This window comes from Scaptodrosophila lebanonensis, unplaced genomic scaffold (genome assembly GCF_003285725.1).
Source record: "Scaptodrosophila lebanonensis strain 11010-0011.00,11010-0021.00 unplaced genomic scaffold, SlebRS2 tig00001410-arrow-pilon, whole genome shotgun sequence".
Classification (NCBI taxonomy): domain Eukaryota; kingdom Metazoa; phylum Arthropoda; class Insecta; order Diptera; family Drosophilidae; genus Scaptodrosophila; species Scaptodrosophila lebanonensis.
The window spans coordinates 3,295,978-3,313,646 of NW_022060738.1; the positions used below are offsets into that span (position 1 = coordinate 3,295,978).

The window sequence follows — 17,669 nt, forward strand, 5'->3', positions numbered from 1 at the left end:
ACTGTAGCTTAACAAAATTCCATAATCCGATTGACTGCATTTAGATAAATATGATAAATAAAGTTGATGTGTTACTAGAATTCGGGAAAATATAATTGTTAAATTTCATTGAATTTGGTGGAACCTCTTTTCTATGCAACTTTGCAGATCTTGTTGCCTCTTGTGTTCAGTTGATAACAATTAGAATTTACAAATGATCTCAGTCTTGCTTTTTTCGAGGGTAGGGCTGTCGTATTATATAGTACATATTGTATAAATACATGATATTCTGTATACTGAAGCTATAATTAATGCAGATATAGAATGATCGACTTGAAAACCTGTTAGTTAGCCTTCGTTGCGTTGCATTCAAACGCTGCTTAAATGATTGTCAGTATCGAGTTGATCTCCAAATGAAGTTGTTTGTACAATAATTGAGTATTTATTTATTTATGTGTTGCTGTTGCTGTTGTTGCAGCTCGTTAAAGCGTGAAATGTACTTATTGCTACAAGTAACGGTTGAATTTCTAAACCCGCCGTAGAGGCTGTCACACGAGCGAGTTCTTCAAAAGCGACAACGATTAAGCTCAAATATTTTTTCCCCAATTAGAAACGACAGCTTGGACTTGATTTTCTACACGGCAACAATAGGAACAACAACAGAAACAAACATTATGTGAAATTCTAATAATAATTTCATTACGAAAAAAGAAAGCAAAGCAATAAACGTGTCTAGTTGTTGCTGTTGTTGTTGCTGTGTTGTTGTTGCTGGCAGCTTTGACGCGACGGCGTGCATTGACTTTCCATTCTTGTGGGGCCAACAACAACAAAGACCAACAAACACCAAAGTGCCAACTGTCTATGTATTTGCTTTCATTATTCTAATTTTGTTAACAAAAAAAAAGAAGAAATAAAATACCTAAATAAATAAGTAAAGTAAGAAGAAATAATAAAAATATTATCAGCAGGCAATGGCAGAGCAAAAATGAAAACAAAGTAATAATGAAATCAAGTTGAATGCACAATACTGAACGACACACACACACACGCACACACACACACACACACGCACATGTATGTATGTATGTATGGACGCCTGCACACTCATAACAATATTATAAAATTATTATATGACGAATTTCTTTCATGCCACATACAAGCACACTTATTAACAATAATGGCAACAACAACGCCAAAGTTGCAAGCTAAAAAGAAAGCAGAAAGCGGTGACAACAACAACGGCAACGACAACAGCAACAGTAAGTGGCAACAACAACAACAACGGTACGCTTGTAGACGTTTCTACATACAACGCGTGAGTTCTGCGAGCGATCCAAGAGGCTACGAACTAGCCCAAAGCCCCTCTAGCCAGCCCATCAAACACTTTACTGACTACGTCGTGAGCAACGCACACACTCACTCGTTTATACATACTGTGCGAGTATGTTTGAATATATATATGTGTGTGTGTGTGTATTCACATACGCCTGTTGTTTTTTGGCTTTGCAATCGATCATTGAACTTTGGTTGTGAAAACTAGAGCAAGACCCAAATTTCTTCACATGTACAACAGTCCGTTTGTGTGTGTGTGTGTGTGTGTGTGTGTGTGTGTGTGTATGTATGTGCGTGTGTTGCTTATCAGCTTCTCTTTCGTGCATTTGGTGCTTTCTTTTCTGTCTTTATTATGCTTGTTTGCTTTGCCTGCTTTTTGTTTATGTTAAAAGATTTCTCAAGTGTTATTTCATTTTTTTTTTTCAATTCGTTTTCTAGCTGCGTTTGTTATTGTTGCTGCTTCTTCTGCTCTAGTGATAAAAAAAAAGGCAGTAACAGCAAAAATATATGTTCAATTATATATATAGTACATATGTATGTATGTATGTATGTATTACCATTTCGTAGTTGGCTGATAAGCAATGCAGGCGGTTCAGCTTTGGCTTTGGCTGCTGATAAGCGTTAAATCTACAAAACGCAACACTTGGAAACATTTCTACATACTCCTACTATAGATATACACTCATATGCATGTATGTACATACATATATACGTATTTTTGTGTAGCTGTAGACTCACCAGATAAAACGCAAGACGCAATAGGTTCAAAATCCATATAAAGATACAAACAAACAACAATCATCCAAAATGCCCGATAATGTGTTGATCAGACCAATAATTTTTAGAAGACCCTACTTATTATTGAACTCTCTTAGCGTATATAGGTTCTTTCTTAATATATAGGATTGTTTATAGATGGGTCCTTACTGCTGCCAGGTACTGAAGATCCGTTTACAGAGCGGTTTATAAATTCAGTGGCGATTATAATTACAAAATTTATGATTAACTATTATGATTGATAATTTAACTCTTTATTATAGTTCTTTTTTTTGTTGTATATGGACTTAAGTTATAAATAAACCATGTATTGAAATCAAGTTTTCTGCTCAGCAAGTCAAAGAAAAAGAACATATAATACTATTAAAGGCCCTTCACGAAAATTAGATTAAAATGCTTTAAATCGATAAATAAACCATTGATTAAAAATATATAGGAAGAAAAATAAAAAGAGTTGAGCAAGTTATAATTAATATTTATACAGGGTTCTCTAAAGCAAGAAAACCCCAATAAATGTACTTTTACTCTTAAAATAATTACAAGAAATACGGACTCTAGATGCGTGTAAATTTAATTTTTCCTTCTACTTTCAAAAACAAATTAAGATAAACAATAACAATAATAAATAACCATTATTAGTATTATAATTAATATTATTGAATAAAGTAAAATGTGATCTAATTAAATAATAAATTATCGCAAAAGATATCTAATTCGGAAGCTCTGTAATATTCTTTTAATTTGTGTTTTTTCAATTTTATGTTGATGTTTTTGAATATCGCTTTCGTGTTAATCGTAGTTTTGTTCACAAAAGATTCGAGAAGCATCCGAAAACGAAATGCGTTCTCATTGATATGTGCCTGGTGGTTATCTGGTATCTGTATCTTCATATGCTACTTACAACTACTTTTCTGGCAGTATGGGCAGAGAGAGAACTGTGACTGCCTTTCACAGGCACCGGCTGCTTATTTTCATGTGTGTGTGTGTGTGTGTATGTGTGTGTCTTTTCGACTTAGCGTGAAAGTTATAAGCCATGCAAACAGAAACAGAAACAGCAACAGCAACAACGACCACAGTAAGAGCAACACTAGCTATGGCAACAACAATACTTAGCTGTAGCTTTTGGGGCCGACAGTTTTTGTTTTTGTTTTTTTTTTATATTTGGTCAACGAGCGCCACTGACGACGCCGCCACCGCCGCCACCACCATAGCCACCAACATCGAGCAATTGAGCAAAGTGAGTGAATGATGGCGACTTCTGACGCTGACGCTGGCGCTGCGTATGCGTCTCATTTGTGTGTGTGTGTGTGTGTGCCGTGCCGCAAGTTCATTCACATTTGCACTCATTACCCGTCCAATGCCGCCAACGCAAAGCGATGCCATCGTCTCTGCTCTTGAATTTTCGTCGGCAAGGGCCGCTGTGGGCTACAAATGTGTCTTAAATGAAAAAGAAACATTTTAATGCTGCAACTATAGATTTTCCGTGAATATTGGCTAAGAAATAATGACTACAATTTGGTTGAAGTGGCCAGTCCTTGACCTGTTCACATACACATTGTGTATAGCCCACAAAATATATCCCTAGCCAATATGTAACAAGCAGAAGGAGCGGTGTCATCAGAAGATTATCATGACATCTGTCCGTCTGTATGAACACGGATAACTTCTAAGCCATAACAGCTAGGGAGACTAAACTTGGTATGTATATAGTCTTGTATTATCCATATCCATATGTAACAGCCAGAAGGTGGGGTTTGATCAGATGCCATATCTCCGTCTGTATTAACTAAAATAACTCCCAGGCCATAACATCTAGGGAGACTAAACTTGGTATGTATATACTATATAGTCTTGTATTATCCATATCCATATGTAACAGGCAGAAGGTGGGTTAAGATCACATGACATATGTCCGTCTGTATTAACTAAAAGAACTTCCAAGCCATAACAGCTAGGGAGACTAAACTTGGTATGTATATAGTCTTGTATTATCCATATCCATATGTAACAGCCAGAAGGTGGGGTTTGATCACATGACATATGTCCGTCTGTATTAACTAAAATAACTACCAAGCCATAACAGCTAGGCAGACTAAATTTGATATGTATATAGTCTCGTATTATCCATATCCATATGTAACACGCAGAAGGAGGCGTGTGATCAGATGAAGTCTGTCCATCTGTATGAACACAGAGAAATTCTAAGCCATAACAGCTAGGGACACTAATTGGCATGAATATAGTCTTGTATTATGCATATCCATATGTAACACGCAGAAGGAGGTGTGTGATCAGTTCAGTAGCATAACATCTGTCCGTCTGTATGAACACCGAGAACTTTTAAGCCATAACAGCTATGGACACCAAACTTGTTATGTATATAGTCTTGAATTATCCATATGCAGAGCAATTTTATTGGAAACCATATAACCTATCATTGGAAAAGTATACTACACTCCATGGGATAACTTTTTAACCCACTTTTTTATTACTTTATTCAATATCGCTAGGTTTCTCTCAGAGACAAAATCATAAAAGGTTAAGCAATTTTAGAGCTCTATGTATTAACTATATAATCTCAAAGTATGGTCAAATGGAAATACATATACTCGACATATCTGAGCATTCGTACTGTGTGTGTGGTGTCACGTTGCCGCTTACAGGTGTCGGACTTTTGGAACCGCAGTTGAGACCGCCCAAGCAACCCGGCCTGCTACTGATTACAGATCACTATGCCATGATTAGAGAGCACAACTATTTTTATAGCGCGTAATGTGACTTTGGATTGTAAATAGTCTCTAGTCTGTAGTCTGTAGTCGGGCTGTAGTCAGTGGCCTCCCCACTTCTTGGGACTGGGCTGGGACGTCTCCAACATTCCATAAATAATATTAAACGCTTATGCCGCGTACATATGTATAGTATGTATAGTCTACTCGCACATACAAAGTTTATCACCCAATGCCTAGCGTTTTGTATTGTAACGTAAGCGAGGTTCTGTCTGCCCCTTCCACCAGCATCGGTCGCCCCAAGGGGTGCTCAGTAGGCCAGCCCGAAATCACTTCGAACTCGCAGTCACGTTTGCCGCCTTGGTCGACTCACGTTTTTCCAGCAGCGCAGTCGACTTCGAGTTGGGTCGACGCAAAACCGCAACGTGTCGTACCTCGAACAGGTTGGATGGGTGGATGGATGGATGGGTGGATGTGCGAGTGTGTATGTATGTGTGTGTTTGTGTAACATGTGAAGCGTAGGTGGGCGGGTGAGTTGTGCTTGACGGATGGATGGTGAGTGGTTGAGGGCGCTGCGCTGACGTCCGAGCCCCGTTGTTGTGGTAATGACATCTTTTCTCACGTTGCAGCCAAAACAGAAAATGTGTCCAGAATATTCGGCGGTTGGCCTGCGGACTACGACCGTCTAATGACGCGCATTCGGAGGGTTCAAGCGAACAGAGGTGGGCGGGCGTGCATATAAGTGGCTGGCAAACCTACACCAATGTAGGTCAGGCTTGATGAATTCGTTAAATATCTAGTAATTATATATATTGTCGATTTTCCTTGCCTAATTAGTGTCACTAAAGTCGAAAGTCTCCCAAGAATCACTAACACTTGCGAATATAAGCGTGTTTAGAGTATTTAAAAGGTAACTATGATTATGAGTCCATGCCATTTCTTAGCATATTTTATGCAGAATTTCCGATATTCCTATTTAATGGCACATACATACATATTATTTAAACGCCCAGTTGCCTCTCTAATAGCAAGCTCAAGAAGAGCAACAACTTCATTTTACTTTATAATGCAAGAGCAAATATCAGGTGGAAAATCACGCATCTGCTTATCTCCGAATAGAAATATTATATTTTATTTAATATGTAATCATTATAAGTGCTATTATAAAATTACAAAATACTGATTATTTTTTAATTTTATTCAATCGCTCGCAATATAATGATTACAATGATTCTTTACAACTTAACTAACTATTATCACTCTTTAGCAAAAAAATAAAATAATTATTATCCTTTAAGTTTTATTTTTTTGATCAAAATCAACCTCGGGTAGTAATTATCGCTGTCTTTTTCTTAGGGAATAAGGACAAAATTATTTACATATATCCTTACACAAAAGACCAAGACGAACCGCTATAGTATAGTTTGTAAATAGTAAGTAAATGATTTATTCGTTACAAAAATAATCATTATTTGCGGTCCCTGGCTAATATTAATGAAATAAGAGAATAACTATTTTGTCCGCCTTTATAAAAAAATCAAGAAATGTAAAACATAAATTTAATAAACTGTTTAAGTAATCCCCTAAAAGCGCGCTAATGTGACTCAAGAGGCGCCGCGTCACATAAGGTTACGTAGGTAGGTAGCGTGTCAGGGGAAAACCACTACGGTACCAGGCCCCAACTCGCTTTCAGTAGCTGAGCACAATTTTTAGTTATATTTATACTTTGTAGATATTAGCTAGTAGTGCCTGGATTGTCTTTCGACAACAGTGGACCAGTCCTGATGATGACCAGCAGGTTATACTTACAAAGAAAATTGTTCATATTAATTGGGATAGGTTTTTTTAATAATTCCTTATTCTCACACATCTCAGTAATACAATGTATCAACCACTATTTTTCTTAATTGTACTCAACAGAGGGTATATTTCTAATATATCAGGGTTTTTAAAGCTCGGATTAAACTACATGTGTTTTCTAGAACTCGAGTTCATTTTGTTGTGTACACCGCTTCAGTTCGTTATCGCGAAATTTGTTTGTCGCATTTATTGCGAGTGTGTTACATTGTCACTTTATTGCCCGTCAATCCAACGTAATCAGGCAGACCTATCCCATTACACCTCATTATCTAGCAGTATTTGTGACTTGTTCAGATTGTAGGTTCATGCACACATTGAATGATTCAGAATGTGCATTCAAATATTCGCAAATTCAAATATTATGTATTATGGTTATAAGTCTGTATGTATGTGACACATATACTTGTAATACATATTTACTCAAACAAGTGGTTGTATGATTTGCCCTATATACACGTACATATATACAAAGGTTTAACCGAAAACAAAACCGACCGTTGCATTACATAATGCCGAGTCGGTGATACGGTGTTCCAATGTAGAACCAAATCGGTCGTAAAATGCGAACATAAGCCAAGATACAATGGCATAATTAATTTTATTTACATATTTCATCACCACTTTTTGTGTTCCCTTCATAACTTTTCAATTATCAACTGAAATTATAACAACAACAATACGAAGCATTAAGCCGATCACGTTGACAACAACAAGGGCCCACAACCAAGAGTTATAAAATTGTAATCAATGCATTTTCCGTCAGAACTGCGAGCACGTCCCCCGCCCCTCCTCACCCCTTCGTTCCACTATCTGAATAGTTGCAACGTTTTGCATTTTTTCTCTCGACATTTCTATGTTATGGCAATGCAAGGCAATAAAAAAAAAATAATAACAATACATATAAATACATATATTACTTAAACAAAAATCTAAAACAAGCGCAATGGCAAAAAGTGGAAACACGTTAATTTTCATTTGGCTTGCGTCGCCAACTCAAGTCGCGAACATGTGAGTCGAATGTCGCGGGAGCGTTGCACTGCCGGCTGCACATTTTCCGACACGTGACCCACGGAACGGGCCCGGCCTGGCCTGGCCTGGCCGTTCTGGCCGTGCCGGGGCTGGTCGACGTTCTGTTGTTGTTATTATTGGGTATAAATAGCCGTGGCGTTGCCATAACTTGCGCTTTGCGCTTAGCTCCAAGCCTGGAGCCAGGGGTGCTCTGGGCTTGGATGGGACGTGAAGGGTTGCAATAGTTTCTATTACGTTGTTGTTTCTGCTGCCGCCACCGCTGTCGCTGCGTCGTCGACATTTGCCGTTTCGTAACAGCTCGGTGACTTTTTTCCTCTCTCTTTCTGGGTTTGTAGACAACGTCAGCGTCTCTGTAACGGCCGACGCTGTCGTCCCCGTCCGCACCTCCTCGAACGCCTTCACTCGCTCTGTAACCAATCACTGAGTCCGTAGATGATTACCGTAGCCATGCTATCAGCAGGCAGCATGTGCTTGTGTGTGCGTGTGTGTGCGTGTGTGTGCGTGTGTGTGTTTGTATTTGTGTGGACATAAGATTTGTAATAGCATACTTGTATATCGAAGCAGAGCTTGTGTGCAAGAGAGAAAGAGAACGAGAGAGAGAAAATCACAATTGGACGGAACGATCATTGCAAAATGTTAGTAGAACATTGTGCTCTTCTCTCTCGCCCCCAAAACTAGATTGGATCTCATTGATAGCCTCGATTGTTACTTAATTCTGATAAAGTCAAGCCGGAAATCGATTGTTCGCCAGGACACGTGAGTTTCCGCATCTCACGTGGATTTCTTGTTCTTCAAAGATAAATATTTTAACTAATGCAATGTTCAGTGCAAAGAAACTTTTTTAAATAGATTTATATAAAGCCAGTTTGGATCTATGGATCCCGAAGCTCAAGACAATTAAAAACCTTTTTTTATCCAAACACATCTGTAATAAATGTTAATAAAAAGCTACATTTCTATTTGAAGAATTTAGCTTTATAATTTCTTTCTTTACAGAATTAAATATTTTTTAGAACTTCCTGAAAACACATTATTTCATTTTAAATCCTTTTTATAAATAGGTTAATAAAAAAGGATGTCAGTGTTATCGGAAAATATTTGCTAAAAATCGTATCCCTTTTGTACTTCCCAGCGTTCCTAATACATTTATTTCGATCGAGAAAACCCTCCTCCACATGTACTGATATACATCTGTTCAGTACTTATTCTAGAAGAGCTCTACAAACATTTTTCGAAGGCTGTATTTTCGTATTCAAAAGCATTTTGTAATCACATTTAAGAATTTTTTAATACTAATTCAATCGACTTCTTTGTTCGAGGCCTTGCGTTTCATTTGCCTCTCGCGCCGGGCGTCAGGCGTCGGATCCGCCAGTCGACACGTCAGTTAATCAGTAAAACAGTCCAGATATGGCGGCCAGTCCATTCGCGAAACTTACATAATGTCTCCCGACCTTACTTTTTCTCTTGCTGCTGTTTACTTGTTTGCTTTCTGAAGTGCGACTGAATGCGACTTGTAAATTGCCGCCCCGCATTTTTCCGGACTGGGCCTTTGTTTTCAGCTGCAACAAAGTTTAAAATGTTGTTGTTGTGCCTGTCAAGGCATTTGATGACTACTTACGAGTGTAAGCCGCCGACTATCCGTCCCTGTTTGATAAGAATAGAGCCAGCAATTATCACAAATAACAACAGACCGAATATTCTGTTGTATAAGAACGCAGGCAACTGGTTAGCTGCACTTACACATCTATGTACATACAAACATACTACGAGTATGTAAGCATGTGTGTGTTGCCGGATATGTTACGAAAGATATATAAGCCTAAACTGAAGGCAGACAGTTTGGAATAAAGAAATGACACCATATTATTAATAAACAAATTGAATTGTAAATTGTTGTTGTTGAGAATGCTAGAGTGTTGAATGCAGGGAAATTTGACTTGTCGTATGTCTGGTACGATTATGATGTGTTGTTTGGGGAAAAATCTTGAAAGCTGCATTTCGAATTTATCAGATTTGTGTACCCTTCACTGAAAAATAACGATTAAGAATCGCAAGGACCTCCCACGGATCTTTTTTATTTGTTGGATTAAAACTTAAACAAAATAATTTTGCTACACATTCGAATTTCTGCGAACTGAGAATCATTCCGCTAGACAGTATTTGGATTGTAGAATATATTTCGACAAAGTGTATAAGTTTAGAATATGGTATATTTTAGGATATACCTATTTTATCCTTTTAATATGTCGAGTCTGATCATTCACTTCAATTATTTCTATACAACTGTTAAACATATTATAACGAATTTTTATTTTACTTAATGTGATATTTGATATAAAGTTAATTTTTGCTGTCGTTGTTAATAATAGCTTCGTACAACTTCGTAACAAAAAGTTTCAGTTTACTAAAATTAACTTGTATCCACATACATACTAGGCCATAGCACAGGATATAAAATTAGCGTATTGTGATCTAACAAATACGAGTATGTATATTCCGACTCGTATCCAATCCAATATCTACGACTCCATTTGTCCAGCTAGCTTGGCACTTGACACACTTAGCAGCTAACTCTTTATAGCGCATATGTATGTATGTATGTACTAATCGTCAAATGACTGAATAGACATACAAACATATATATGTATATAGATACTTATGTATGTATGTATTTAGCAGGCAATAAACACCAACAACTCTCAGCTACATTATAAGATGTGTTTGTTGTTCTCTGAATAATTTGTGTAAGGCTTGCGTCACCATAAGACAACGCGCGCACGTTCACACACACACACACAAAGATGCTCACATACATATACAGTTACATATACAGATATACTGGCTCACGCGGCCAGCACATTGCAGCGCAATACTTCGCAACACCTCTGCCTCTGTCTCTGCCTCTGCTGGTGTGACACACAGTGTATATACATATATACATGCCTACACATATAGAAGGTTGGAGCGCCTTGCGTCCCCACCCCGTGCGCCTAGAAGCGCACCAATCACGTTCTAGTTTCAAATGTGCAGCTCAAAACGATTTTAGATTGACGGTGATTACTCAACACTAACACACAACAGCAATGTGATCTTTTGCAACGCGCAACAGGCCAGCTCCGAACCGAACCCGAACCCAAACCCCAACCCCAATTCGACTTTATCGACATCAACATTCCCAGTCCCAGTCCCAGCCCCTCCGTCTTATAGCTAAAGGCAGTCAGCGAACAAGCGCAACATGTTGCTGTTGTTGTTCTTGGGCTCAAAATTTCACTTTTAGCCAACAAACAGCAGCGGCCCCAATCTGCCTCGAACATGTTCGATGCTCAACATATGCGCGACAGAGTCGCGTGTTGGGACAGCGTGCGTTGGCAACGTGACCGTCCAGACGAGACCCGCAATACCAGGACGGTGAAATGCTTTTACAAATTCAATTGCGATTCAGCTGTCGGGCGAAACGGTTGTGCGCGCTCTCTTTGCCAACGTAAGAGCATAAAATAGAGTGATACTAATGTACAAGTATATCGTACATTATTCGTTCAGCACATAGAACGCGACCCATGCGCTGATAAATCTAACAAAAACATTGGAAACGCCAGCGAGAATCGTTAAAAGCGTTTGGCCCAGCCACAAAACAACACACGCAACAATTTCGAAAGAAAGCCAGTCGCTGACTAGCAAAGTGGCTAGAAAGAAAGTAGCCACTTATACAAAGTGCATTAGAAAGTTCTAAGTTGGTCAAAATATCAAAATATCGCAAATAAAACAATAACATTTTGGAAGTGTGTCAAGTCGCAAAGTCGCTAAAAAAAAACGAACCAAGAAATTAAAATTCATGCGGAATTCTTGGAATGCATCGTTAAATTATTAAATACGCAATGTGCAACAAAACTGTGCAAAACTGTTTGAATATCAGTGTTAAGAATTAAATATGTCGATTGTGTGCACTTTGGAGCAGAAAGTGAATTTTTTTAAAGCGGCTGCAACAGGCAAGAATTTGTTGATACTCAAGAACAACAGCAGCAACCAAATTTATTACCAGGATACGCGCAACAGCAGCAGCAACATCGGCAACACCAACAACAACAACAACAAGTCACAATGTATGTGTAATAAGTACTATTAACAGTTCGTAGAATTTGTTTATTATTGTGCACAATTTCAAATAAGAAAGAAACACAAAGAGGAAAACAACAACAACAACAACAATGACATTAAATACTAATCGAGACACAAATATTACGCATACGAACCGTTGCACTCGTATGGGTGGCCAGTGAGAGCAACAGCGTATGAATGCGTGCGTGTGTGTGTGTTTGTGAGCGGGCACCTCGTGCCTCGCTTAGTCACTTTGTTTTCGCAAATTTTGTCGAACAGCAACAACAACAATAAGAACAAACTCTTAGCAGAGCAGACAAATATCCCCAAGCGTCACTGCTGGCGTCCGTTGGGGGTGTCAGCGGCGTTGTAGGGGTTGCAGTCGCCGCTGACGGCGGCCGCGACGCCGACAGCGTCTGGCAGCTACGTCTGCGGCCCGCTGACGTGACAGCTTGTGTGTGGCGAGAACATTGAACTGCAAAATGCGAATTCGATGGTCACGGTGAGGGTTGAGACAAGCACACAAACAAACACACACACACACGCACAGACTATCTCACACACACTCACCCACATGCTAGCACACATACGAGTATTTCGCAATGTGATTTCTTGTTTACCAGACGAGGCGAGCGCAGCAGCAGCTTAGATGGGCACGATACTCGTACAACCTTAACTGAGTCTGGGTCTGTGTGTGTTTTTATTTGTTTGTTTGTTCGTTCGTTTATTCGTTTGTTTGTGTGCGCTTCCTTTGTTAGGCTGCTGTCTAATTCGTTGATTCTTGCATCATTTGCGGTAATCAACATTTTTTATAAAACATATACACATGCATACATATTTAAAAAAAAAAGTCAGCGCTAAAAACGGTTGCAATTCCCATAATTTAGGCATTTTTCATTTCATTCAATTTTGCGTTCGCTGCGCCTTTGCGTTGTGGCTGCCACCAAGAAAACAGACAAAGAAAGTTTCGGAGCCCTACGACTGTATTTATGTGCGTGTGGGTGTGCGTGTGTGCGTAAGCCGGCATTTTTGATTTATACGTAGCTGACTGAGTGTGCATGTGGTTGGCTAAGCTGCCGATTGTTATAAATAATCTTACAGCAGTGAATAGAGTGTTTCTGAATCAAAGATTGGTTTACATATAATTATTACTATTTATTCTTCCATTTAAGTAGTTGTCTTAATTATAACTAACAAAACATTGGATAAATGAGTGAAAAAACAAACTATTTTGTTTCTGAAGAGAACATAATTTATTGAAAATGTTTACAAATTTCCAAGCCAAATTATCAGACACGTCATCGACCCGTTTGACAGCAATTTGTTTACTTCGGTAGCTTTATCTCTAAATAATAGTCTGATTACAAATAAAAATAGGTCGTATCTGCGGAATTAGCAAATAAGTGTATAAATAATTGCCGATTATTTAAAGCTAGCTAAGCGATCACATACAGCAAAAAAAAAAAAATAAATAAATAAATAAAAATGATTACTAATTAATTTTTTCTTCTCTTTTTGCCTTGCAGTTTTGCGATCAGAACACAACAGCAATAGCAACAACAGCTCATTGCTGCATCAAAGCTACAACACTAACAACAGCAGCAGCCAAGGGGCTCATCTCAGCCTCAGAGAGGAGTTTTTAAGGGTTACAGCACCTCGCGGCAAACTTCTGGCGCCAACGGCAATGCCCGAAGTGCTCAGCGGCACGCCCACCAACAGCCACAACAAAGCAAACAAATTGGGCGCAGGCAGCCAATTGGCCAACAATTGCAACAACGGCAGCAGCGGCGGCATCATGAACAACATCCGTCTAACCACCATCTCGCCAACGCTGTCCATGAACGGCAGCTCCAACGAGTCCACAAATTGTAAGTCACACGCAGAGAAACACAATTAGAAATTAAAATAGTACTCCGATATAGCGAATTGTTCAAAAAAAGAAATTAAAAGTGCAAAATGTTTTCAGAATTTTAGAATCAAGCAAGAAAGTTATTTTACTAATTGGTTTAAACTCCGATCGTTTCTTGTATTGCTTGCAAATAATTTAACACAAAACTAAACCGGATTTGATCAGATAAGCTAGGGTTAATTTTAGATAGTCAGGCAGATATCGTTCATACACAGGGCAGGCACTTATCTATGATAAATGAAATACCATATAAGTAGTATAGCTTGATATCGGCAAGGTTTAAGGGGTTATAAGACAAAGCCTAGACAAGAGTTTGTTACTAACTTTTGCCCGCTTTTTCTCTCCTCTGCTCTCTGCAGTGCACACGATGTCCATGTACGGCGGCTCCATCAGTCCACAGTCGAACGACAGCGGTCACAGCGGCATGTCCGACGGCGGTCTGTCCAAATTCGTGCCCAGCAGCTTCGCCAATGCTGGCGGAGCGTATGGGGACGCGGTGATGGGCAAGCCACCCTCACAGAACGGAGGCGGAGCTGGCGGCGCCCAGTCGGCTCTGACTGCTGCCCAGAAGGAGCTCTTCTCGCAGCGCAAGCAGCGCGAATTCACGCCGGACAGCAAAAAGGACGAGAGCTATTGGGATCGGCGGCGACGCAACAACGAGGCCGCCAAGCGAAGTCGCGAGAAGCGACGCTACAACGACATGGTCTTGGAGCAGCGAGTCATCGAGCTGACCAAGGAGAACCATGTGCTTAAGGCGCAACTGGACGCGATTCGCGACAAGTTCAACATTTCGGGCGAGAATTTGGTGAGTGTGGAGAAGATATTGGCCTCGCTGCCCACCAGCGAGCAGGTGCTGAGCAATACGAAGCGCGCCAAGATGAGCAACTCGAGCAGCTCCTCCACATCCTCGCAGTCGGGCAACTCGTCGCCGGGCAACGCATCACACGGTGGCTACAATGGCAACGCACCACTGTCGCCCATCATCTATGGGCCGAATGTGAATCAGGCCACTGTTAAGAGCATGCACCACGCACCACCGCCACCACCACCGCCCACACATCTGCAGGCCATCTCTGTGTCGCATCCACATCCGCTATCGCACTCCCACAATCACTCGCATCCCTACCAGCAGTCGAATGGCATTGTGGAGTCGGCAGCACCACCCAGCGTCACAGCCGCTGCTGTAATTGCCGCTGCCGCCAGCACCACCGTGGTGGCGGGCAACACGCCCGCCCCACTCGATCAGCTCACACGCCCGCCCATCAGCAATGGCGCCAACGCCGGCGCCTCCTCCACCGCCACCAATGCCATCGCAAATCTTCAGGTGCTGCAGCAGGCGCTTAATGGCAATGTGCGGCCCGAAGATCTGGACAGTCTGCGCAAGGCTGTGGTGGCGGGTGCTCTCTACAATGCACCACCACCACCACCGCCCTCAGGTGCCACAATCTATGCACCACCACCACCCAACGGCTATGTGGGCATCAACAAGGAGGCTGTCAGCTATCTGCACGGCGTGGAAGCCACCGTCAGCTCCAGTGCTGTGGACGCCGTCTCCTCCTCGTCCGTGAGCTCCGCAGCGGCCAGCGTCTTGAATTTGTCACGCCGCGCCTGCTCCCCCAGCTACGAGCACATGCTGTCCTCCACCACCTCCTCCTCCACATCTGCACATCACTCTTCCGCCTCTTCAGCGCTATCCTCGGCCTCCTCGTCGGGCGCAGTTTCTGGCGACGACGACCAGGAGGCAGATGTCGATCCCGTATCTCATCATGCGCCGCTGCCGCGCCCACTGGTCCACAATAGCCCGCCGCACAGCAGCACCGGCTGCGGTAATGGAAACGGTAGCGATGCCAACAACTGCTTGCCTCTGAAGCTCCGGCACAAATCCCATTTGGGAGACAAGGATGCGGCCGCCACGGCCCTCCTCTCGCTGCAGCACATCAAGCAGGAGCCGAGCTGCAATCGAGCCTCGCCACCCGCTTGGAACGATGGGGGGGACAATTCGAGCGACGAACGCGACTCGGGCATCTCCATTGCCAGTGCCGAGTGGACGGCGCAGTTCCAGCGCAAGCTGCTGGCGCCCAAGGATGTGGGCGGAGCCGCTGTCGTGCCCGTCTCAAATGCCGAACGCGATCAAATGCTGAAGACGCAGCTGGAACGTCTCGAATCGGAGGTGGCGAGCATCAAGAGCCTAATGATCTTGAGCACCGAGTAGATCCGTCCGTGGACATTTTCGGGTCACCAGCCCAGAGGAGAGAGAGCGAAGAGACAGACAAATTGTAAAGGCAGAGACTTTTGGAATATTTGATTGGTTGGTTGGTTGGTTGGTTGGTTGAATGAATGGATGGATGAAGGGATGGATGGTTGAGGAGCGCCAGTTTTCACAAAAACCCTCTTGATTGCGAGTGTATACCTCCAAGCTGTAACTATAACTATACAATATGATAACTTCAGTCCAAAATACATAGTATATCGATCTAGGTACATATATATACATACTACTTATACTTATATGTACAAGTATACTATAGTGAGTGTTGAGTTTTATTTTCGTATACCATACTCGTCGTATATGCTATTGAATACTGATGCAGATCTCGTCGCACTTGAAGCAAAGGTCCTTAACTAATTGATTTAGCGAGTTGGCTCGATCTTTGAGTATTGTTTTTAATTCGTTTAATAATCGTATCTTATCTACTTGTACAAGTGTATGAATATTGCTTGTTGTTCTCTAAGTTTCCTTATGCACATCAGACGTTGAAATTAGATAATTAAGTTCTGATTACTATTTATATGAAAGCTACCAAGTATTTGCTATTCTGTACATATTTCGACTACATACAAGTATATCTAAATACATGCATATATATTCCTATTATACATACGAGTACATACACAGATCTTTTGTATATATTTGATCATATGATATATATATATATATATATATTCTAGGTTAATTACAAGCTAAGCTTATTCTACTTACTACTATTTAACCCAAAACACTACACAACATTTGTTATAAGAGAAGCGTAGAGCACATTCAAGATGAAACTAAAACACAAAGCGAGTGTTAGACATTATTCTGAAGGATCAGAAGTTAAGAAACTATATGCAATAAATATTTTAAATACTTACAATTTAATTTCTATGTCGTTCTGATTTTATTTATTCTTTTTCGTTGCTGCTTGACAAATATTATCTATGGGGAAAGTTTTAGAAACTTGACAAACCTAACTAAATACCATATACTATAACTATATGAAGCTTAATAAATAGATATACATATATATATTTATATATATATATAATTGATGAGATGCAAAATACATATACATAGGTATTTATATGTGTTGGAGCCCCGAAGGGGCCATTACTCGTATTATTGTCGTGGTTTCTGTGAGAGCGTACAGATCGCTGCCCAGGGCAGCGTTTAATCTTAAAGTTGTATTACAGTTTAAAATAAAATACAAACAACACACACTTGCACACACAAGAAAAATACATATGATTATTGATATGACAGAGCTATATTCACACACAAACACACACATATATATATATATAATTATATATATATTAAAATACATTTTATGAATCTTTATATGAATACACACTTAAAATATAAATCGTTTGTGTTGATCAATGAAAATAAAACTATTTATAATGAAATAGAAAAACTACATTTGTTTACTTTAAGATTGCCGACTATTTTGCATTATCTACTCGTACAATGTGGGGTGATAAGTTGTATATTTATAAACAAATATAGGGCAATTGATATGCGACGCGTTAATGCATAATCGCTACGTATCTCCCCGAAAAATGTCAGATACCAGAATGGCGAATAGCTAAGAAGTTCGTCTTATCGCACTATGAAAACTGCGCAGCAACAATCCACACTAGTGGCGAAAATATTCTCCAATCTTGAACCGATTCCATTACAGGGCGTCTTCTAAATAGCGTCC

At 40.4% G+C, this 17,669-nt stretch overlaps 1 protein-coding gene across 2 annotated transcripts in view; it reads left to right on the top strand.

Moving 5' to 3' along the window:
* The window catches only part of LOC115630567 (serine-rich adhesin for platelets), a 29,400-nt gene extending 12,554 nt beyond the window's left edge, over positions 1 to 16,846 (top strand). The window contains exons 1-3 of one of the 2 annotated variants that reach the window (XM_030527182.1): positions 11,155 to 11,803; positions 13,325 to 13,666; positions 14,067 to 16,846. In XM_030527182.1, coding sequence (XP_030383042.1) covers positions 11,632 to 11,803; positions 13,325 to 13,666; positions 14,067 to 15,919 — 2,367 coding nt within the window. In that variant the 5' untranslated portion in view covers positions 11,155 to 11,631 and the 3' untranslated portion in view covers positions 15,920 to 16,846. Of the gene's footprint in view, positions 1 to 11,154; positions 11,804 to 13,324; positions 13,667 to 14,066 lie in introns of those variants that run through there. The other variant, XM_030527183.1, reaches the window with a different exon arrangement.
* The last annotated feature ends 823 nt before the right edge of the window (positions 16,847 to 17,669 follow it).